A 23,851-nucleotide genomic window follows, 5' to 3' on the forward strand; every position below is an offset into this window, starting at 1 on the left:
GCTTCTCTGCGGCCCGGGGTTTGCCGGTTTGGATCCTGGGTGTGGACATGGCACTGCTTGGCAAAAGCCATGCTGTGGTAGGCATCCCACGTATGAAGTAGAGGAAGATGGGCATGGATGTTAGCTCAGGGCCAGTCTTCATCAGCAAAAAGAGGAGGATTGGCAGTAGTTAGCACAGGGCTAATCTTCCTCAAAAAACGAAAAGATTAGGAGAGAATCAGCATAAATTAAATGACCATGATTTTTTATATATGTCGCACACATATAGTGTATAACAGCTGCATATCAATTGACAAGCAAAGTAATTTTAAGGAAACATAAATGTCTTTAAAAGTATTTATTGAGCTAGCCCTGATGGTTCAGTTCCTGGGTGAGGAACCACACCACTCATCTGTCAGTTGCCATGCTGTGGTGGCGGCTCACATAGAAGAACTTAAAACTATACACAACTATGTATTGGGGCTTTGTGAAGGGAAAAAGGAAGAAAAAAGGAGGAAGATTGGCAGCAGATGTTAGCTTAGGGCAAATTTTCCTCTGCCAAAAAAAAGTATCAAGAAAAATAACATGTTATGGAAAAAAACCGTGATTTTCTTTTATTAAAGTTATTATTATTAAAGATAGCTTATTCTAGATTTTCAGCTATATTTTTGGACATTATCTATAGATCTGTTTAGAGTTCCTAGCCAACAGAGTGATCTCAAGATGGACAAAAGAGATTAGACCTAAAGATAAGTTATTTCCAGGAAAGTTTTATTCATACTGCCTGTCTTGTCTGAGCATCAAAAGAAAAACCATTATTCTGATTTAGGAAAAGTTTAAGGAAATGCTTTTTTTTAAAAGACAAAGTAATTGTTGTGAGGCATGGAATGTAAAAAGGAAATGAGAAAAGTTGCAAGCGTGTTTCATAAGTAGAGGAAAGCTTAAAAAAAAGGTTAGAAAAGGCTAAGTGTTGGATGACTGGGACTGAGGGAAGCATGATTCTTGTATTTTAAACTAAATCATGTTCTTTTCTAGTAAAAGTTCTGCAGCAGCATATACTCCTTCCGTTTCAGCAAAGACTTCTGTGATTTCACTAACTGGTAAGTAGAAATCCGAGCTCTTCAGAAATTTGCTGAAGTTGATAAAATATGATTTTCTTTAAATGACCTATTTCTTTATTTCTAGATACAATGTTTTTCTTAAATTTCTGTTTATCAAATACCTAAGAAGTTAAACTTTGCACTAGAAGTGAGAAAATACTTGACTATACTGTTTTGTTTCCACTGTGTCAGAGTTCAGTACTGTTAGAAGAGAAAAAGGACAGTGACAGGGTTGGTTTTTCCATAGTCTGAGGACCTGTGAGGCATGGAATCAAAGTTTCTCCAGTAATTTTTAAGGAAGTTGAAAACAGGTGGGCTTCACTGTGGATCATATGCCACTAAAATTTGCAGTATTGTGTATTTGAAAGTTTATCCCAGGGGCTGACAAACTTTTTCGGAAAGGGCCAGATAGTAAATATTTTATTTAGACTTTGTTGGCCAAATTGGTTTCTGTCACAATTACTCAACTCTGCTGTTGAGTAAAAGCAGCCATAGACAATATATAATGAGTGGGTATGGTTGTATTCCAGTAAAACTTTATTTACAAAAACAGACCGCAGGCAAGGTTTGGCCCACAGGCTTGCTGTTAGTTTGCTGACCTCTGGCTTATGTAATGCAACGTAGAATTATACCCTGAGTAAGGGAAAATATATTACTAAAAATTGCTAGTGGCAGAAAGTATATTTTTAACTTTTTGCCTTGGAAAATATTGGTTGAAAATTGTAATAGTGATCTATGGTAATTTTTTAGTGTGAATAATAGCAAATCTATTCAAAGGTCTGAAATGTTTAAAAGGTTAGTTACATTTCCCTCTATAGGTTGCACTTTGAGTATTCTTTCTTCCTTTTCCTCTTACTGTGTTCTCATTGTTCTCATGAGCATATACATGCACTTGCTGACTGTTCTGCAAACAGTGTGTTTTCATTTGCCAGAGCAGAAAGTGTGTCCGATATTAAAGCGTTGACATTCATATGCAGTGTGTGAGCAGTTCTACAAGGTAGACTGAGTATCCTAAGAAACCTGAAAGAAGTCGGTAACAGTTGCTGAAGTGAAGTTACCAACATTTCTTGAAGTGAGGGCTATAAATAATAAAACTCTTTATTACTTTTATCTCAACCAAACAGTGAATTGTTTAGAAACATTTCAGGGTTTCATAACTTTATTTACAGTATAGAGTGCCTTTAAAAATTGTCAATGTACATGGAAAGTCAGTTTGAATTAGCTCAATTTGGAGCTATTGGTGCAAATGATTATAGATGTCCGTAAGGGGCTCTTCAAACATGGGTGGGTCTCTTCTGGCCTCTTGGAGATGACTTCTCGCAGCTATAAATGAGCATATTTATTCATGGACTTGTAACAATTCTTGCCAAGAAATTTCTTTGCCTAAATCATTAAGAATATTGATTCAGAACTGGTTTTTTAAAAGTTTTAATTATGTGCATTGATGTCTTTAGTTTTTATTTTGCTAGCTCTTGTCACCTTGAGAATCAACAAAGTGTTTATGATGGTACAGATCCTGAAATTTAACATCCAAAGTCTTAAATAAAAGCATGTATTTTATAAGGGTAAATCTTTTATTAAAATATTTGGAAAATACTCTATCCCTCTCTCTATTTTGGGGACAGAGAATATAGGTTGAATGAAATACCTCCTAGGTTTTTATTATTTATTACTTCATGAAGTACAGGCTGAGGAAAAAGTCACTATACAATCACACATCTGATCTACGAAGAGAAAATGGGAGCAGAACGTCTCCTAGCAATGCATTAGGTGTTTATGTAGAGAAGAGACTTTATTTACTTGTGGGACTTAAAACAGGCTTCAAGATGGTTATGTCATTTGAGATGAACCTTAAGGTATGCTAGGAGTTTGAGAGGCAGGGACAAGTATGGAATAACGCCCCATGCAGAGTGTCTGTCGTAAACAAAAGTAGAGTGTTGGTGTCCTCAGAGAGCAACAGCAGGCCAGTTTGGCTGGAGCATGGAGTGGTGTTGCATGGAACTGAAAGGAAAGATCCAAGTCATGGCTTGAAAGGTCAAATTGAATATTTTTCAATTAACGTGAGCCCATCGTTAACGTTTGGTGACATGGGTCTGTCATCTGCTGCCACATTCCACCCAAGGCCATGTGGGAAAGAGAGAGTGCTAGGCGGGATTCAGGGGAGCACGTGGCAGAGTAGCCATTGTTAGTGGCTCTGGAAATTGATGGAACTCTTTCGGAAAGCAGTTTGGTGAAGTTCATCAGGGATCTTACTGTTTAAAAATACTCTTTGACTCGGGGCTGGCCCCGTGGCCGAGTGGTTAAGTTCGCGCGCTCTGCTGCAGGCGGCCCAGTGTTTCGTTGGTTCGAATCCTGGGCGCGGACATGGCACTGCTCATCAGACAACGCTGAGGCAGCGTCCAACATGCCACAACTAGAAGAACCCACAATGAAGAATACACAACTATGTACCGGGGGGGCTTTGGGGAGAAAAAGGAAAAAAAATAAAATCTTTAAAAAAAAAAACTCTTTGACTCAAAAAAATCCCATTTCTAGTCATCTGTCATGAAACAATAAAATAAAATACATAAAATGTGATAAAAATAAGTCATAATGTGCACCCTTGGTATGATGGGATAAAAATGACACTTTGTTGTCTTCCCTCAAACCCATAACCCTAGTCTCATTGTAAGAAAAGCATCAGATAAATTCTAATAAGAGGGGCATCCTACAAAATATTTGACTAGTATCCCTCAAAACTGTTAAGGTCATCAAACACAGGAAAGGCTAAGAAACTGTCACAGCCAAGGAGTGTAAGGAGAAGAAGGAGACCTGACAAGGAAATGTCGTGTGGTATGCCGAATGGGAGCCTGAGACAGAGACAGACATTTAGGGAAAGACTAGAGACATCTGAGCATTGTGAATTTCAGTTAATAATGATGTGGCACCATTGGCTCACTGATTGTAACAGTAACAAGTGTAGTGCACTAATGTCTGGTGTTGATAACAGGGGAAACTGGGTGGGGGGGTAGATGGAAATTCTTTGTACTGTCTTCTCAATTTTTCTGTAAACCTGGAGTGTTTAAAAAAATAAAGTATTTTAAAAAGTAACATTTACAATAACTTCAAAAGCATTAAGTGCTCATGGATAAATTTAGCAAAATGTGTGCTATATGTACACTAAAAAATTCAAAACATTGCTGGATGAAATTAAAAAAGATCTAGATGAATGGAGAGATATACCATTTTTTTGGATTGGAAAATTTAATATTATGATGTCAATTCTTTTTAAATTGATCCAGAGATTTAATGAAATCCTGGTCAAAATTCTAGCAGTCTTTTTGTAGAAATTTATAGGCTGTTTCTAAAATCTATAGTAAAATGTACAGAACTGAGTATAGTCAAAACCGTTTTGAAAAAGAAAAACAAATGTGGAGAACTTAAACTACCTGATTTCAGTACTTCCTGTCAAGCTCCGTAATCAAGAGCATGTGGCTTACAGTGACGTGTATAGTCAGCTGAGTTTCAACAAAGGCTCCAAGATAAATCACTGATGACGGGATAGCATTTTTAAAAAATGATGCTGGAACAATTGGATATCCGTATTAAAAACCTCGAAAAACCGAACCTCAGTTCTTATCTCATACTGTAAACAAAATTAACTCAAAATGTATTGTAAACTTAAGCATAAAAGCTAAAACTGTGACATATCTCATGAAAATATAGAAGGAAGTCTTTGTGATTTTGGAGTAAAGATTTTTCCGAACCATAAAAAATTAATATATTGGACATGATCAAGATTTAAAATTTTTGCACTTTGATGTAGAGCACTGAAAAAATAAGAGGCAGGACACAGATTGGGAGAAAATATTCTTATTACACATACCTGACAACGGACTTGTATACAGAATGTACAAAGAAATCTTTAAACTAGTTTTGTTGTTAGTGCCGTCAAGTTGATCCCGACTCCTGGTGACCCTCTGTACAGCAGAGCGGAATCCTGCTGGGTCTCTCTGCGCCATCCTCTCCCCTTCTGGCACTGTATCAGACAATGCTCCGCTGCTATTCACAGACTTTTCATGGCCAACTTTTTCAGAAGTAGGGGGCCAGGTCCGTCTGTCTAGTCTGGAAGCTCCACTGAAACCTGTCCACCATGGGGGACCCTGCTGGTATTTTTAATCCCAGTGGTGTAGCTTTCAGCATCCCAGCAACTGGCCACAGTGTGACAACTGACAGATGGACAGTGTGGTTCCCTGACTGGGAAGCGAACTCAGCCTATGGTGGTGAGAGCATTAACCACTAGATCACCAGGGCTGGCCATTAAAACTAATTATATAACTAGTTTTAAAATGGGAAAAAGATTTGAAAATGTACTTCACAGAAGAAGATATACAAGTAAGTACATGAAAAGATACTTCACATCTGTAATCATTAGAGAAATGCAAATTAAAAGCAACAAAGAAAAGAAACAGAAGGAAATACCACTTCAAACCTACTAGAATGTCTAAAATTTTAAAAGCTTACAGTATCAAGTGTGTGTGAGGTTGTGAAACAGCTCTCCAGAACCCTCATACGTTGCTGGTGGAAATGCAAAATGGTACAACACTTTGGACAACAATTTAGCAGTTTCTCAGACAGTTAAATAATATACTTACTATGCAATCCAGCAGTTCCACTCCTAGGCTTTTACTGAAGAGAAATTAAAACATATATCCACACACAGACTTGTATACGATTGTTCACAGCAGCTTTATAGTAGTAGTCAAAAACTGGAAAAAATCCAAATGTCTGTCAACAGGAGATGGATAAACAAATTTTGGCATATCCGTACAATGGAACACCAGTCAGCAAGAAAAAGGAATGAAGTACTGATAGATATGACAGCGTGGATGAATCTCAGCACAGTTATGCTGAATGAATGAAGCCAGACAAAAAATGTTATATGCTGTATGATTCCATTTATATAAATTCTAGAAAATGCAAACTCATCAGTTTGCAGGAGGCAGATGAGTGGTTGCCAGAGTGGAGGAGGGGATTACATGGGGGCAGGAGGAAGCGTTTGGCAGTGATGCGCTGTTCATGCTTGCTCCACCACAGGGGATGGCTTCACAGGTGGATACCTATGTTAAAACCTTAAACTTGTGCAGTTTATTGTATATAAATTATACCCTTAATAAAATTGATTCGAAAAGAAGAAGTAGTCAGCTGTCATTGACCTTTCTTCTCTTAGGTTAACATCTTTCTTTGTATATTCAGCATGTCTGACTCTATTTGTGTGACTTTCAGATAACTCGTTCCGGACTCGTAATGCCAACAGTGTGCCAGCTTCCTTTTCTCCTAATACTCCCCTCCCGAGCACCTCCCGAGGGACAGGTAACTCCGCTGATGCGAAGAGCAGTGGCAAAGATGCACAACCACGGAAGGCTACCTTGTAAGTAACCCAGTGACATGCTGCTAGGTCGACTGTCCTAGTCTTTTCTCTGTGCACGTTCCTTCCCACGTAAATACTTCCCAAAGAACAGAACTTGTCTGTAAGGAGGAAATGTAAATTAAAAGGGATTATTACCACATGTGCCTGTGTGATGTTAGATACTTTACATGAGACAATTTGTATGTGGCAAAAACATTATAACCTTAGGGAATCAACAAGAAACTTTAAATGGCTCCCAGTAATATCCGAGATCTATTTAGTTTTCTGTGAAATCTTTGCATTCAGGGAGTTTATCTCTGAGAAGGCGCTGGCTGTAATTGCATCCTTTTAAACAACTAGCTTAAGTAGACAGTATTTAATTGCCCAGTGCGCAGAAGGATGGGTACAGCTGATGCCACTTAAATATTACTGTGGCGTATAATCCAGAGCTGGAGATTTCTGCAGACTATGCTTGTTCTTAAAGTTGAGCTTATAAAGGGCCTCTCCTTCCCACTGGGGGTCCTTTTTATGCACTATTTGTATCTTGTTTGAATTGCTAAATCTTTGTTTCTTTTAGTTTAAACATCTAAGAGGGTGGTGCCATAAAAATCACCGTGATGAGAGCTCAAATCAAGGTAGAAGTGATTCAGCCAGGACGACGCTCAAACTGTAGTTACAGGCTTATTACTCTTTTATCCGGGACGCTGGAACCTTCTGATCAGAACAGAATTTAAACGGGATTCAGATTTTCTTTTAAATGTATTTCACTTAATTCATGAATATTTTCTAATAAAATCTTTTTTAGGAGAAAATCTTTTCGCAGAAACTCCACACCGGAGTCCTCTTTTAGGAACTGAACTATATTGTAATTTATTCTAAATTTTAATTGGCTATTGGTATATACATATATAGATGTATTCAAAATTCATTTGAAAATTACAAATAAATTTGTTGAATGGAGCTCAAGGGAAGAGTAGGACTGTAAAAAAACTAATCGTAGATAGAAGAGGTGATATTGCTATTACAGATTAGTAGGATTAACACAGAGGGTACTTTTATTTACAGAGAATGCTCTTTGCCCCTACAGTTATTGCTCTGATGATTATACTATGTAAGGTGCATTGAAAAGTGATGAGAACAGAGGCAGAACAGGGTAGTGGTCTATGGAGAGTGTGGAGCTGTGCCTTCTGCCCTGATTCCAGCAGCAGCTAAGTAGCCGTGTACAGTGCGGTTCAGCACCCTGGGCCTCATTGTGCCCATCTGCAAATTGACAGGGTTGATGCCTGGTTCATCCTCTAAGGTGCCTTCCACTTCTGGCACCCTGAGATCCTTCCTCTCTGTCCCCCTAGAGCCTCTTCCTGTCAAAATACTGCCCTGGGATTCTTGTATTGAAGAACATAATTAATAACATCAGAATGTAATTCATTCTCTTCTCAACTTACTTTTCTAAGTGTCATAGGCTGTTATTTTGCTGAGGAAGATTCACCCTGAGCTAACGTCTGTGCCAGTCTTCCTCTGTTTTGCATGTGGGTCACCACCACAGCATGGCTGCCAGTGAGTGGTGTAGGTCTGTGTCCAGGAGCTGAACCCGGGCCGCCAAAGCAGAGTGCACTGAACTTAACCACTAGGCCACAGGGCTGGCTCCTAGGCAATTTTTTAAGTAAAGACCATTGAAACCTAATGTATTTATACCAGCTCTCCTTTATTTCAGATTACTATCTTTATCTGTTCTTCATGTTTTTCCTTTTTATAGACTGAATTTTCTCTTAGTATATTTTCTCTTACTTATTGTATGTATATAACTGATGATTAAAAAAAAATGAAACTAGAAACAAACGCTCTGCTAACAAATCACATCAAGTGTGTTTCTTCTTTTCTGACTGTCCTGAAGGAGAAGGAGTATTGGTGTCACAGCTGCTGCTTTCGCATGTGACTGAGTACTCAAGGCTGTAACGGTTTCCACACGGTGTGGTTCCAGCTGGGACTTTCTCATGAACGCACACTGCCATATAGCCGGAATAGGGGACCGGGGTCTGCAGTAGTCTTGTTTCTATGAAGTGTTATCCACAATTCAGTGTCATGCCATATCCAAGTGAAAATATCTCCTTTTAGAAAAGTAAGTTGAGAAGAGAATGAATTACATTCTGATGTTATTAATTATGTTCTTCAATACAAGAATCCCAGGGCAGTATTTTGACAGGAAGAGGCTCTAGGGGGACAGAGAGGAAGGATCTCAGGGTGCCAGAAGTGGAAGGCACCTTAGAGGATGAACCAGGCATCAACCCTGTCAATTTGCAGATGGGCACAATGAGGCCCAGGGTGCTGAACCGCACTGTACACGGCTACTTAGCTGCTGCTGGAATCAGGGCAGAAGGCACAGCTCCACACTCTCCATAGACCACTACCCTGTTCTGCCTCTGTTCTCTGTTATTTGAAGTGATTTCAGGAAGTATTAATTATCTCAGTTTTTGTTTCTGAAAAAATTCTATGCAATACATTCTCCAACTTTTCCATGTCATAGAGATGACACATCTGGTATTTAGGAAGTACAGGAATGCATCATATTTTATGTCTTTTAAGGCCAAACAATTGATATATGTAAGCCTGTGTTAATTTCCGTTATGGTTTTACAAAAAAATTTAGGAAAAGATGTATAAATTGAATTTAATGCTCTGTTAGATGCACATAGGATTTGGTAATAAAGGTAATTCCAAGTAATCTTTAATGCGTAATTCATTTTTTGACTTAATCAGAATTCCCCTATAGTAGGTTTATTCAAAGTAGATTCTGTTTATTTCTTTACTTTGAAGGCGTTATGTGGATAAAGTTTTTCGTGTTTTGTTTTCTTTTTTTTCTCTCTTTCTTTCTTTTTCTCTCCTCACCTGGGCCCTCCCTTCCCTCCTTCTTGCTTGACAAAGAAAATCTAGAAAATCCAATCCTTAAATCGTCTGCTTGATGAAGGAGGCAAAACGAAGACAACAGGAGATAATGCGATGGATGGACAGAGGCTGGAGTGATGGCGGGGCTTTTTTTTTTTAAAGGAATGGAAAAGAGAGACCTGATGGCAGCTGATGTTACAGTTACCGTGTTTGAAATTAGCTTCCCTAGGAGGTATGGTATATATTTCTTGAAGAATAATGTGGTAACAGAATTCCAGCATTATAGTGAAGTGTAACGAAAAACAGCTTTAGGTATGTGCTTTTAACTACTGCTGCAAAAGAGGCAAGTCAGCATTTATTTGTGCAGGAAACCATCTATTTAATTGTTCTAGAGTTTTAGCATTTAAAAATTATATGAAAGTCCAAATAAACTGAAATTGCTTTAGCTAGATAATCACTTGGAGGGGGTCTGGGGCCTCAGACAAACTGCGTTTTCTCACGAATTTCCAACCAACTGGAGTCACACGGAGAAGGGTACCAACAGCCGCCCGCCATTTTATCAGTCCTGTGATTGTGGCGAGCACGTGTTGTACAGGGACATCCCGAAATTTAAATCTGGCAGCGAGAATTCTACAAAGATGTCTGATAACTTTTAGCTACAACTACCTTCAAAATAATAGATTGATGATTTCCTTTATTTCCTAGAAGAATTTATTTTATAAATACTTTGTTTACATTTTAGATTGTACCTGTCCTCACTTAATTTAAAATGATGAATCTAGTTAGAATCAGCTGTTATTCCAAGCTATCATGCTTAAGCTATGTCAACAGCATTTATTTGTACTAATGCTAATATTTCCATCAAAATTTGCCTGTGGAATATACAGTTCTTAATTTTAAAATGTCAGTTCTTGAGATATACTGTATGAAGCTATTGTCAGCTTCTGTATTTCACAATGCAATCAGCATATAACTATATTGATATTAGGAAAATACTTGTTTTTTAAAAATATATTGAGGTATGATAAAGATGATCTAATTTGTGAATGCATATGAGTGTGTGGTTACTTTTTATAATGTGAAATAATGAATAGTGAGTTTACTCAAAATAAAACATAGGTTAATGAGATACCTGTGTTTGTGAAAAAAGCTTTAAATACCTTCCTGCAGTTTTTATTCTGTAATTAAAGAGTGAGGCGCTTCATTTTTAAGTAATGAGTAAGAAGCACACTGATGTCAGTGTGTATTACCCAGGGGAGAGCACTCAGCAGGAGACTTTTCCATGCCGTTGGTTTCCCCTTTTCCTTCTGATGGCCTCTTTTTGGCTATTTTTAGTGATTCTTAATATCTTTCATTTAAGGACAATCAGACAAATTAAGGACATATGGAATTGTTCCACTACTCAATTTGTCAGTAGTTAAAAATTGGGCAGGTATGAGAAACTTGGCAGTACTGGCTAAATGAATTTAGTCCATTCTTTGTGGATTTCATTTAACTATTTTAGTGACGTCACCCACGAACATCACTAGCGTGGATGTGAACACATGATGATGTAGGAGGGTGTCTGTGGTGCTTAATGGGACATCAAGTGGCATCAGTTTCCCCAACACTTTTATTCATAGTCAGCAATGACTCTGTTGCTTTAAACAAAATGGAGAATTTCAGTTTATTTGTTTAATAATAAATTTAGCGGAGTTAGGAGCTTCTGTTTTTCATCATGCGTGCAGGAGAACAGCAAAGCGATTGACAGAGAGAAGTTGCTACTACTTATAAAGTTCAGGAATATACAGAAATCAGCTGTAGTCTTATTCCTACTCACTGAATTATCAATTAAAACAGTTAAAATTACTTTTGCAAGTTTTCTTCTTTTTCCACAGAACATGATAATTTCTAAAGTTGATATGATTTGTTAAAATTATACTTCCAAGGACATATATATAAAAACAGAGTAAAAAACAAATTGGTGACAGTTATGAATAGCCGTACATATGTTGATTTATACCATAAACAAGACTGATATTCTTGTAAAAGTTCTCAGCTTAACAACTTATCAAATAGACCCTTTAAACCAGTTGTATGACAGACAGACCTGTGTCCGTCTGTAGCTGCAGCGAGATTGAGACATCTCCTTCATCTTTTTATTAATTATGGCAACTTGATTTTTAAGGATAGGTTCTAGAATTTCAGTAGTAAGCATAACGAGCAAAAAAACTGACTCCTCGTAGAACTCAGTTTTACTGGCAGAAATGGAGATAAGGCTAAAAAAAGGATTTTACAGATAGCGCGTGCACACGCACGTGTGTGTGTGTGGAAGTTTCTAAACCTTAAGTATCATGAAGCCTTGTTACGCTATGCGGATTTTTACCCCTCTCTTGAAACCTTGAACTTTTTTTATAAGATTGGTTACATTTTTCATTGGTCTGCATTTTTTTATCAGGCATGTATAAGTTGGAAAATCTGAAGCCTAGTGTCTTAGGAGCTTCTTTAAGCATATGTGGGGGAATGTTAAAAAAAATTTTTGAGTAGAGAATAGGGCCATTTTCTGCCTTAAAGAGTAACGTGTTAGATACAGTTACTCTGCTGTTACTGTTTGGCAGTGCATGTGGAGAGAGGAGGGGAGGTTTGATCTGCATGTTATACGAATCCTTCAGTAATAATGAACCCAACCTGGGTGGGCCCATATTTATTCCAGAAGGTATTTATTCTCTTAGACTTTCTTTTCTAGATTTCATTTCTTAAAAGTGAGTAATTTGAACCCTCTTTTATTTTCCTTTCTACTATTTTTCCACAAACAAACCTGACTAGTTGAACACTAACAAGTCACTCTCAGGTAGGAAGAAGGAAGAGTGAAAGGGGCTGGGGCACTGGAGTCAGGAGACCGGGTCTCTGACGCCGCCCGCGTCACCCTGGGTACCTTGGGCGAGTGTTTTCCTTCCCTGAGACGTACTGTATGAGTCATCCGTTAGTGCAGTAGGCACAGCGCATAAGGTCCACAATACTGTTAGGGGCCCATTAAGATGTTTTACTTCTTGCAATAAGCAAGTTATATACTTTGACTGCATTGGTCTAAAGGAAAATATTATCTGGAATATATTCATCATTAAACCACTGCAGTCATAAAATATAATTCTTAACATACATATATATATTTTTTAATGGAGGCAGGAGCCTACTAAGGAAAAAGTGCCTAGGACCCATGAAAATCATAATGTGGCCCTGTCTCTGGTTCCCCATTTCTTCCCTTTGTAAAATGAGGGTGTTGAAGTAGATGATCTGTGGCTCACTGACGCCTCTGCCGAATGACCTGACGCACCATGGAGTAGACGGGGCTGGGTGGAGGCAGCTGCTGTGATCAGGACTGACTGTAGCTCTTTTCTTCTAATTTTAGCCAGCAGGAAATGATTCTCTAATAGATTAAAATAAAACACTTATTTTGCAGCAGAGGGAAGTAAAGAGAGTGAAGCACATGGCTCGTGGAGAATGTATACATGTCTTCCTCCCAAAGGCTTCATCTTCAAATAGTCTTCTGACCTAATGTGTTTTTAAGTCCAGAAACGTGAGTAACAGAGAAAGATAAAGATACTCTACCAAGCTGGTCTTGAGTCAGTAAGAAAGACTCTTAGAAACAGGCTTAATATACCAGACAGAGTGTATAAACATCTCCCTAAAATAAGTTTGAATACTCAGATGTATCTAAGAAAGACTCAAACTGGCAGAGGACAAGGGGACACTCTCTTCTTCTGCCACCCAGTGCCAGTATTCTGTGTGGGTTCAAATGCCTCAGACTCTTCATCTGCTATCGCACAAAGTATTTAACACGTGCCATAAATCATAGGAGAGTTGGGTTCACTACCCTGCCCAGAAATAAAAGCGTTCCAGAGGTTTCTTCATAGATGATGAAATGAAATGGCCGGTCCACTTTGATGATGGGAGGCATGGAATAAGCAGTGATTTCTGTCAGGGTTCCTGCCGCAGCCTCAGTGCCTTTTTCATCAACCTCAATTATTGCTCTTTGTAAAACCTAGAAAAGGAAACAACGTGGGAGACCATTGGTGTGGCGGTGGAGAGGAGGGAATTATTTGGGGCCCCTTGACATTTTTTTGTCTGATCCTGGGGTTTGGCTGTCCAGGGCTCATCTGTGCTGATAGGGACTGCCCGGAAGTCCAAAACAATACCAGGAGACCCCAGGCACCCAGATGTGCAATGCATTCTGGGCGTGGACCCAGGGACTCTGGCTGGCCAATTTATGCACAGGTGCATCAAATCAGCAAATACTTATTGAGCAGGTACTTTGTGCTCCTGATTCCTGTGCTGAGCTGGTGCTCCTCCCAGAAGATTTTCAAGCTGCCTAGAACCCCTGGATCCTTTTACCTTCCTTCTAGCAGGCAAGGTGGGGGCAGGGGCATGGTTAGTCTTCTGTACCAGCTTCCTGGCACCTGTCACTGCTCTGAGGCAGTCCCCAGGGCAAGCCGGGGTCCCTGAACTCTGGTTGCCTGTACTCAGGTCGCTTGTCATGTTTGGGAGGCCCTTCTGTCCAGGAACCCCATGTGGGGTGAGTGATGTAACTATATAAATATTATAAGAGGAGAAAATGAAAGCACCAGTGTCATAACCCCTGGAAATTCTCTAATTTCCTGGGGTGAAAATTTACTGCCCGTGGTAAACAGAGGGAGAATGTATTTCATGGTTCACGATTTAAACTGTAAAACAGCAGCATTTTTTAATGTGTGCACAGCAGAGAGCTTTTCAGGTGCTGGTCTGCGGCGTTCTCGTGTTTATCTGTCTTCCCTTCCCTGAGATGCTGAGGCCTGGTTGTGGGCCAGGGTTACCCTACCCAGTCCCACCTCAGTGGAGGCCATCTTTAATCTCTCTTGGAATTGGAAAATACAATTGTTTGGGAAAATAATAACCAAACTCCACAGCTAAGAAAGGATGTAGTGAGATGTAGGGAATGTAGTGGAAATGTTGGAGTGTTTTCTTGGTTGTAATATGACTGGGGGTTGGCTGCTGGCGTTAGTGAACACAGGTGGGAATGCTAACCAGTTCCCTGCAGCACAGGACAGCTGTGACAACAGATGATTGCTTCTCCCCAAACCAGCAGCACTTCCACTGAGAAATGGGTTAGCCAAAGGTGTTCCGTATGGAAGGGGACTAACTTCGCTCTCAGTAGCTTTAGAGGCAGAACTAGGACCAGAGAGTTATGAGTGAGTGAGGGAGGAGTTACAGGGGTGTGTGTATGTGTGTGTGTTTGTATAAAACAAAAACAGTTTTAGCCATTTGTGGATTGGGTTGCTTTTCAAAGAAGTGGTGAGTTCCCTGTCACTTGAAAACAAAAGACTAGAGAGCTGTTTTGTAGGGATGTTATAGAGGAGATTTCCACGAGGGGTGGGAAGTTGGGCCAGATGACCTCGGGGTTCCTTTCATTTGGAAAGTCATGTAATTTCATGAATTTTAAATGACTTTGTGAACCAATTCCATTTCGGGAGAGCCTTGGGAAAGAAAAGGGAAAGCTCTACATAAGAGAAATTAAATTAGTTGAACAAATGTTTTAATAAAGTGGCTCAGAATTCTTAAAACATGCAAGTTGGGTGCTATTGCAAGTCTTTTGGATTTTAAACCTAATTTTCTACTGCAACTTATTATTTTATCAACGTTGAATGGTTTGCAAAACTATGTGTTGGTTGGGTCACGTTTCATCCTTAGGGTTTGGGCCCGCGTGGAAGACCTTGGCTCACCTTGGACACTTGGAGATTGCTTGCAACCGCCGAGAGCTCGCTCAGGTCAGCCCCGGGTGAGAAGACCCTTCTGATCCCCATCTGCTTAAGCAGCTCGTGCATCTCGTATTTCTGATCTAACTTGAACTTTGGAAAGAAAACTTCCGTTTTTCTGTGGTACAAGTACATATAATAGTGAAATGTAGATAAAAGCCATAGATTCTGAACACTAAAAAGATCACAGTTTCTTTTTTTTCCTTCCTCCAAGATTACTTCCATTAACGCGTCTCCCTAGGTGACGGTGTGTGTGGCTCGTTCCCTTCTTCTGTAATGGTCCAGCTCGGAGAAAAGAGTTCTGGCTTATGAAATGTGTCTCACTTCAGCCTCACTGAACCAGTTTAGTTTCCTGGCCAATGACTCCCATTCTCTTGAGCAAAGAATGCCGTACTTTGCATCCATTTCCCTATGTTTTAAAAACAACCCAAACCAGCCAAATAGCTGTGTCCAGCGATGCTGCAGACTCCTGGATGGTGGCTTTTTTCATTCCCTGCATTCTGCAGACCCCCAGGTTCCAGAAGAAGCTTAGGAGTCTGGGGATGGACAGGGGGAGGGGAGTGAAGGAAATTTCCAACCCCTACCTATCTTTAGCCTGAGAAACTCTGATATTATCAATTTTGTATGTATTGGAGTTCTATGAAAATACTTCGTTTGGAAAGATGAATTCTGTGGTTCAAACATAAAAAGGATGAAAAGTACTAATTGATACTAAATTAGTCTTAAAGACATCCTAATTTCTTAATTGGTGAAGTATACCCAAAAATGCCAATCAATACCAATTTCACAGGGTTGTTCAGAGGATTAAATGAAATAATACATAAATATCCAGAACAATGTCTGGTGTACAGTAGGGGCTTCATGCATATTAATTTCCTTTTGGGGACGTTATCCCCCTTCGTTCTCTCTCTTGCACGGAGTTGGGCCAGGCTGTCAGACTGGAATATAACTGAGCATATGACATGTCTTGAAGATTGATTTATAAGTGTATTGATCCAGTCAAACATTTGTTGAGGGCTTATTATGTTTGAGGTCCTTTTTCTAGGCCCTAAGGATTTGAAGAAAAAACAAAGAGTAATGAAGATAAAGCTAACATTGGGGACTCTTAGCTGGACTGTGTCTGCGCCACCTTCTGGGGTGACAGGATTCAGAAGGCGGAGCCGTGGGACTCTTCTTGCTGCTGACTTCCTTGTACCCCAGGAGGTGGATTAATTTAGTCGACAAACATTTGAGGGCCTGCTCTGTGCTTCCGACTCCTCTCTACGCACAGCTCCCCCCGCCCCCCGCCCCGGGTCATCTCATCCAGTCTCATGGTTCTCAGTTCCATTTATATGTTGTTGTTAGTGCTGTCAAGTGGGTTCTGACTCCTAGCGACCCTGTGTATAGCAGAGTGGAGTCTTGCCTCTCTTTTGGTGCCGTCCTCTCACCTTCCAGCGCTATATCAGGCAGCTCTCCACTGCTATTCACAGGCTTTTCATGGCCAATATTTTTGAAAGTGGGTGGCCAGGTCCTTCTTCCTAGTCTATCTGGAGGCTCCACTGAAACCTGTCCACCATGGGTGATCCTGCTGGTATTTGAAGTCCCAGTGCACGGCTTTCAGCATCACAGCAACATGCAGCCACCACAGTGTGACGGCTGACAGACGAGTGGTGTGGTTCCTGACTGGGAAACGAACCCAGGCTGTGGCCATGGCAGCGCCGGATCTTAACCACAAGACCACCGAGGCTGCCTATCTCTATGCTGATGACTCTCCTAAATTTGTATCTACAGCCTGGACCTCACCTCCAGATCCCACTGCCTTCCTGACATCTCCACCTGTATGTATAAATAGGTATTTCTGATCCAAATGTTTCAGACTGAACTTTTTCACTTAGCCACAGACCTGTCCCTCCCATAGTCTCCCCATTTCAGTAAATGACAAGTCCATCTTTCGGTTGCTAAGGCCCAAAATTTTGCAATCATCTTTGACTCCCCTCTTTCTCTGTCTCACCCATGTCCAGTTCGCTAGCAAAGCCTGCCACCTCTAGCTTCCTAGTAGGTCCAGGATCCAGCTGCTTCTCATCAGCTCACTGCCACCACAGAGCCCAGCATCCTGATCTGCATCAGTGACCGCCTGACTGGTCTCTCTTCCCCTCTCGTCCGCTTGGTGTCTTTTCCAAGCACAGGGGCTTGTGTAGCCCTGTAGAGCACAGGTCAGACCATGTTGCTCCTCTGCTTGTCTTCAGTGCCTTCCCATCGTCCCTCAGGAAAAGCCCAAGTGTTTCCCGGGGCCTGTAACACACGGTCCTGGATGACCGGGCTGCTGGTTCCTCTGTGACTTCATCTCCACCCTCTGCAGCCTCACTGGCCACCTTGCTGTTCCTCCAGCCCAGCAAGCACACCTATCCCGAACTTCCACACTTCTGCCTGTAACTCTCCTCTCCCCCAAGATGGCCACACAGGCACCCTCCTCCTTCCCATGTTTGCTTACCGCTCCCTTCCTAGCGAAGGCTTCCCTGGCACCTACCCGCATCCTGCTGGCGCTCCTGTCCCTTCCCTGCACTAAGACTTGTTTGTCTCCCTCCCGAGGATGTAAGCTCCATGATGGAAGCCTACACGATGTAAGCATCGTGCATTATCACAGCCTGGCACGTGGGGGAACGTAACTGAATGCTGGCTGAGTGAAAGAACGAGCCAGGCGCTGTGATCGATGCCGGGAGAGAGTGGAAAACAGGGCGGGTGCAGCCCTGGCCCTCTCATGTGGGAGACCGGCATTAGAACCACAAAATTGTGGTGAGTGTTCCTAAGGATGGGAAGGCTGAGCTCGGGTAGGGCGAGGGGAAGAGCCGTACCTGGTTTTCATGTTTCTGAGCCACGTGCCCACCAGCTCTGTGCTCAGGTAGTCTTCCAGGGCGAGGTGGTCACCTATTTTCTCCGTGAGGACCACCAGCATGGAGGCGTTTCCTCGGTAGGGCAGTTTGAGGACATGGCAGCGGAAATTCCTGTCAAAGGTGGAGGCAAACATGCCCACCTTGTACATCATGGCCACCTTAACCGCCTTGTACTTGTCCAGGTGGAAAGTGTCTGTCTCCGTGAGGACAGGGTCAAAGGGGGCCAGCCACTTCCCTAAACGGGCGAGAAGAGAACGCATTGTGGAAGCCACCCTTCTCGAAGGCATCATTCTTGCTAAAGTAGTAGAGCGCCAGGGCTCCGTCCCCCTTCCTGCCCAACTCGGAAAGGCATTCCCCTGTCGGGTTTGTTCTGACCACAGCGCAGGCAGGCAAAATGAATCGCCCAAAGATCAGCCTTTCCCAGGCCTCTTTCCCAGCTGTAAACTCGGATCTGCCCGCAGGCCCTATTGGAATCATGCACAAAAGCAAGGAGGTGTTGCCTTAGGATCCCTGGCTCCTCCATCATTCTGGACCCAAACAAATCCACTGATTCCATTCGGTGCTCTAGCGACCCACTTCCTTCTGCACTCCCTCCCCGTGTCGGCTCCAGCTGAGAGAAGACCTTGGGCCTCTCCCTTCACTGTCTGACAGCCACTCTGTCTAGGGCACATCACGTGCAAACAGTCCACTGTGGCAGAAGTGAGGATGGTCCTGCCCATCCCCTGCTTAGGGTGGTTCAGAGGGACAGGGCCCCTTGCTGGCAAATAGCCACAGGATCCAGAGGAGGCCACCAGCATGCAGGGGCAGAGCTCCACACAGACCTCTGTCCTGGGTGCGTGGCCTGCTGACTGGAAGCATGTCCTCCTCCTGGACTTTGCAAGTCCTCTAGTGTCACCTGTCTAGTACAACGGTGGCCACGCAAGTCCAGTGAGGCAGATGGAGAGAGCCTGGGATGAGGGTGTCAGGAGCCCCTCATTTGAGTTTGGCCTCTGCCGTTTGTCACGTGACCTTGATCAAGCTAACCTCTCTAAGCCTCTTTCTGGTCTGTGGAGTAGGTGGGAGTGTCCCCATTTTCTTATTAAGAATCTGAGGACAAGACACTTTGTCACTTGCCCCAGGTCACAAAAGTAGATGAAGGAGCAAATATGTAACCCTAAATCTCTCAAAAAATGTGCCTTTTTTTAAAATGACCCAGAAAAGTCATGGTGTCAGAATGTCAGAGGGGAGCTGTGTGGGGGTGCTTGGAAAACTGTAATGACTACCAAGCATGTGGGGTCACCAGGGTAGGGGCATCAAATGAAATGTCATCTAGCACCATGCCTAGAACGTCCTACGTGTTCAGTGCATGTTTCAACCTGTTTGTGAAACCCGAAAACACACTCATAGAAAATCACTCAGCAATCACCGTACACTGGTCAGAGGAAAGGAGGAGACAGATGCAGCACCCGTGGCTTTGCGAGAGCAGAATGTCATCATGGTACCTTTGAGCGAGACGTAATCCACAAGAATTAATTTGGTGTCAGGATTGATCTCAACAAAGAGTTGGGGGATTTTCCCCCAAGTCTCTTTGTTAATGTAACGATTCATGAGCCCCCTGGCCTGTGAGACGTTGCGAAAATTCAGAGTCACACACTCTATGTCGAAATACTGCCTGGAAAAATTGAGGAAGGTCTCTTTGACGTCAAAATCCTTGTGGATGAAAGCAAAGCTCCCCTGGGCGAGGCCGAGCTCGGGGTTGCGGGAGAGGCTCGCTCTGAGCTGCTTAAACAGGGCAGGCAGGTGCGGGGGCCTGGTCTGGTTCAGCGCCCGCAGGTGGAGCGCACTCTCCAGCTGGGCCTTGGTCTGCCCCTTGGGCCCCAGCATCAAGGCTGCCATGGCCGAGGACAGGCCAAGCGGGGAGAAGACCACATTGCCGTCGTGCCTCATGGAGATCTTGCGCAGCAGGCTGAACCCGAGGTTGGAGATCTCCTCGGAGAGCTTCTGCCCGCTGGCCCTCAGCCGGGGCTCCCCCTCCTCCTCCTCTTGCACCTTCTCCTCCTCCACCTCCACCACTTCCGCCTCCACCACCTCCTCCTCCTCTGAAGCCCGCACTCCCTCTCTGGTGTGGTTCTGGGCAGTGGGGGTCTGCAGAGTCTCCAGCCCTGCCTGGGCCTCTGGCGACTGGCGTCCAGGGGCTGAACTGAGCACCAGCCACGCCTCGGCCAGGAGGCAGGGGAGCAGGAGGCTCAGTGCCAGCTTCATTTGGTCAGCCGTGGAGGCCACAGGGGCGCGTCCGTTCAGCAGCAAGACTTCCTCGGGAGAAAAGGGCAGAGGTTGTCGTTAATGCCTAGGACAACATCTCCTCCCTGTGTCGTGGTGCAATTCCACCAGCAACCCCCCTTCCTTCCGTGGGAGTTGGGGTCTTATCTCTGGGCTCATGCAGCTGGGCGCTGCCTCAGGGAGACCTGGAGCAAGAAGGGGCAGCATTTGTTCACCCAAGGAAGAGGGGGATTCATTCACGGAGCCAAACCTCTGGTTCCCATCGCCTGCCAGGCCCTCGGGCAGCTCCTGGTCCCCCCAAACTTCTTCCACTTCCTCCCAGAAGGAGTGGGCATTAAAGAGGGCATGGTCTGGGCACCGGCCCTGACCGGGTGTGGGTCAGAGCGGGGCCGGAGTCGGGAGACTTCACAGACCTTGTATTGATCTGCTTCATTCATTGCCCTTGATCCTTGGGCCGTACAGCAGCCCATCCATGCTGGGCTGGGGGGACCTGGGTCTGGGGATGTGTTTTGCTGGGCATTTAGGGGGTCTAGGTGGCAATCAGAGCAAGGAAAAGGGCCAGTACCCAGATGGCCTGACATGGTGCTGGAATTCCCCTGCGGCCCCTCTCGTGCAGCTCCCCACCCAGCCCTGGGCCCAGTTGCTCCTTCCAGGCATCCTGCCTTCAGTACACCTGGAGTTCTCGAGATAGAAGCAGATGACCAGCCAGTTCATCCCGCCCGAGGCCTGGGCTCAGCTCCACCTGGACAATCTCATCTGATCCTCACAGCGACCTGTGAAGTGTGTCCTACTTCTCACCAGCCCCCGGTTACCTATCCTAGTGGAGCCAGCCTTCCAGCCCCAGAGTGGGTCTCCCAACTCCAGGCTCCTCCCCACTAGCTGCCCCCGCCCCTACCACCTCCCGGGGCTACCTCGCATCCAGGGCACAGACCCTGGCTCCTGAGCAGCTGCACGTTTTCCGTCCGAATGAACACGGGCTGGGCTGTGCCGCCTGGCCTCACAGTCAGTTCCTGAGGTTCAGCTGATGGCACCTGACCTGCATCCCAGAAGCTGGCTGGGCAGGTCACTGAAATGCACCCTCACCCTCTTATAGGACAGTGGGGAGCAGAGCAGACGCAGTTCCCATCAACAGAGACCCTCATTCTGAACCGGGCCCCCTGGAGCAAGATGTGACAGGGTCAAGTTCCAGGCCTCTTCTACCTGGTGCAGGGGGCTGTGTCCTCATCCGCGCCTGGTACAAAATGTACCCTGTCCTGGGACTCAGTACACTGCTCCTTGCTTATGCTAAGTGGCACCTTAGAATTCAGGGCCTCACTTGTCCCGCATCACTATCTTACTTAGTGAAATACCTCTGCTGTGTTTCCTAAGTGTCAGTGTTTCGGGCATCCTGTCCAATTCTGAAGACAAGCCTGCGTTCAGCAGGCCACTCAGGGTTGTAAATGCTGGGTGAGTACGTCCTGCAGTGGACCAAACGTACCCCAACTTCATGCCTTCATTATAGTACAGTATTTAGCGCTACTTTGTAAGTTAAAAAATTAATCCCACGGCAGGATACTCCCGAATTCAGAGTCACTTCTCTCTGTGACGGTCATCAGGAAATGATCCCAGCACACCAAAAATGTCACCCCTTCTGATGGCTGAGTGTCACCTTGCAGCTCTTCCTCCAGCATGGCGTGCAGCCCAGGAATACACGGGTGCCCCCGCACGCTGCTTACTGGACAGCCCTGTGTATCCCCGAAGGTCTCTGTTCATCTACTGATGGAACAGATTATACACAGGGGGCACCCCCTCGGGCACTAGGTGCCATCAATGATATGTCATCCTAAAGGGAGCCTGAGTGGTAAGAAGTCAAGTGCTCACCTGCCACTTCTCCCACCTGAAGGTACCCGGAGCAGCACCCCCACCCCGGCCCTGGGAGGGACGGCTGGCCCACCTGGCAGGAGGGTCCCCGGGAAGAAAGCCAGGGACTTGAGTATGGCTTGCACAGTGAGTGTGCTGGGCATGAAATCTCAAGCCTTAGGAGCCTCTCCCTGCAGAGGAAGCCCCTGTGTCTATCACCCGCCTTTCACCCCACCCTGCCCTATCCAGATGGGGAGTGAGGGCACGGCGCTGCCCAGACACCCACCCTCTCCCCTTGGAACCCACTCCAGACGAGGAGAACCTCTCTCCCCATCCCTCGCTGGCTTCTACGAAGGTCTCCCTTTAATCCGCTGCTTCTTACCAGTGAGTGGCCCCCTGGTGCCTGGGAAGTTCCTTCATTCAGAGCAAAGACAGAAGGTTGGGGTTTGCAGCCGAAAGCCTGCAGTAAATATTTGCTGTTCCAAAGTATGCTCCCCGGTGGGGCTGTTACTGATTAACATCCTGCTTGGAGATGGTGGCATTTCTGGAAAAGCAGACAGAGAGAGAGGCTTCCCACATTTCCCAGCTGCTCCTCCAACTCTGAATGTGACCGAAATCCCACCAGGAGAGCTTCTGCCTCTGACTCGAGGGGTCGCCTTAGTAAGATCCAGCTCCTTGTGGGAGGAGCTGCTCCAGGCGCTGAGCACCTGGGTGGGGGTGGGGGGTGGGGGATGGCGGGGTCGGGGGGAAGTCAGGCAGCGGTGGATGGCACAGGGCCTCCTGAGTCCTGGGCTGGGCACCGCGTGGCAAGCAGGACAGAGATAATGAAGACCTGCCCCCCGCCACCCCCTGAGGACCTTCCAGTCCAGCGGGAGAGGCAGGCAGGTGAATTGCTATCAGCGACACGAAGCCTGTTTCAAGGTCAACTTACTCCTTCACGATGTCGATGGACTTATGAGACCAAGTCCTCCAGTACCCGAAGACAGGTGGAGGAGACCCTTTAACACAAAAATTCTCAGACCTATAAGACTCTCTTTTTAATAATATAAACATTTTGTTACATGCCCCTTACAGCCCTCAACTGAAATTTACAATTAATATAACCCACCCACAATTTTTTTAACTTTTTATTGAGATTATGATAGTTTACAACCTTGTGAAATTTCAGTTGTACGTTGTTGTTTGTCAGTCGTGTTGTAGGTGCACCACTCCACCCTTTGTGCCCACCCCCCACCCTCTCTTTCCCCTGGTAGCCACTAATCTGTTCTCTTTGTCCACATGTTTAACTTCGACATATGAGTGGATTCAAACAGAGATTGTCTTTCTCTATCTGTCTTATTTCACTTAACATAATACCCACAAGGTCCATCCATGTTGTTGTGAATGGGATGGTTTTATCCTTTTTTCTGGCTGAGTAGTATTCCATTGTATATATATATATACCATATCTTCTTTATCTAATCATAAGTTTATGGGCACTTAGGTTGCTTCCATGTCTTGGCTATTGTAAATAATGTTCCCATGAACATAAGGGTGCATGGGACTTTTGGAATTGCTGATTTCAAGTTCTTTGGATAGATACCCAGTAGTGGGATGGCTGGGTCATATGGTATTTCTATTTTTAATTTTTTGAGAAATCTCCATACTGTTTTCCATAGTGGCTGCACCAGTTTGCATTCCCACTAGCAGCATATGAGGGTTCCTTTTTCTCCACAACCTGTCCAACATTTGTTATTTTTGTTTTGGTTATTTTTGACATTCTAATGCT

The 23,851-nt window shown here is 44.1% G+C and overlaps 2 protein-coding genes across 6 annotated transcripts in view; one reads left to right on the forward strand and one right to left on the reverse strand.

Moving 5' to 3' along the window:
* Nucleotides 1–15,297, forward strand: part of PPP4R4 (protein phosphatase 4 regulatory subunit 4) — a 107,836-nt gene extending 92,539 nt beyond the window's left edge. For 3 of the 4 annotated variants that reach the window (XM_023628327.2, XM_023628329.2, XM_023628330.2), the window contains 3 exons: nucleotides 1,015–1,079; nucleotides 6,345–6,489; nucleotides 9,387–11,195. In XM_023628327.2, the coding sequence (XP_023484095.1) occupies nucleotides 1,015–1,079; nucleotides 6,345–6,489; nucleotides 9,387–9,411 (235 nt within the window). In that variant the 3' untranslated portion in view covers nucleotides 9,412–11,195. Of the gene's footprint in view, nucleotides 1–1,014; nucleotides 1,080–6,344; nucleotides 6,490–9,386; nucleotides 11,196–12,786; nucleotides 12,904–15,050 lie in introns of those variants that run through there. The other variant, XR_002803657.2, reaches the window with a different exon arrangement.
* Nucleotides 10,989–22,906, reverse strand: SERPINA10 (serpin family A member 10). 2 transcript variants are annotated; one of them, XM_014735764.3, is made up of 5 exons: nucleotides 22,466–22,906; nucleotides 19,467–20,277; nucleotides 17,947–18,220; nucleotides 15,083–15,233; nucleotides 10,989–13,368 (listed from the first exon to the last, which is right to left on the reverse strand). In XM_014735764.3, exons 2-5 carry the CDS (start codon nucleotides 20,224–20,226, stop codon nucleotides 13,177–13,179), a joined length of 1,377 nt encoding a protein of 458 aa, XP_014591250.3. In that variant the 5' UTR covers nucleotides 20,227–20,277; nucleotides 22,466–22,906; the 3' UTR covers nucleotides 10,989–13,176. The 2 variants fall into 2 exon arrangements, with proteins under 2 accessions (XP_014591250.3, XP_014591249.3); XM_014735763.3 differs by having other exon boundaries at nucleotides 19,467–20,273; nucleotides 22,466–22,884.
* Between the last annotated feature and the right edge of the window lie 945 nt (nucleotides 22,907–23,851).

The sequence above is a fragment of the Equus caballus genome, chromosome 24 (genome assembly GCF_041296265.1).
Source record: "Equus caballus isolate H_3958 breed thoroughbred chromosome 24, TB-T2T, whole genome shotgun sequence".
In the NCBI taxonomy this organism is placed as follows: domain Eukaryota; kingdom Metazoa; phylum Chordata; class Mammalia; order Perissodactyla; family Equidae; genus Equus; species Equus caballus.

Bases quoted from the DNA above. Each gene is read 5' to 3' on its own strand.
- SERPINA10 (XM_014735764.3), bottom strand. From the start codon at position 20,226: ATGAAGCTGGCACTGAGCCTCCTGCTCCCCTGCCTCCTGGCCGAGGCG. The intron at 15,234-17,946 runs GTACGGCTCTTC...CTTGTACCACAG, and splicing joins CTCAGAAACATGAAAACCAG to AAAAACGGAAGTTTTCTTTC. The intron at 13,369-15,082 runs GTGAGCCAAGGT...TTCCTTTTCTAG, and splicing joins GCAATCTCCAAGTGTCCAAG to GTTTTACAAAGAGCAATAAT.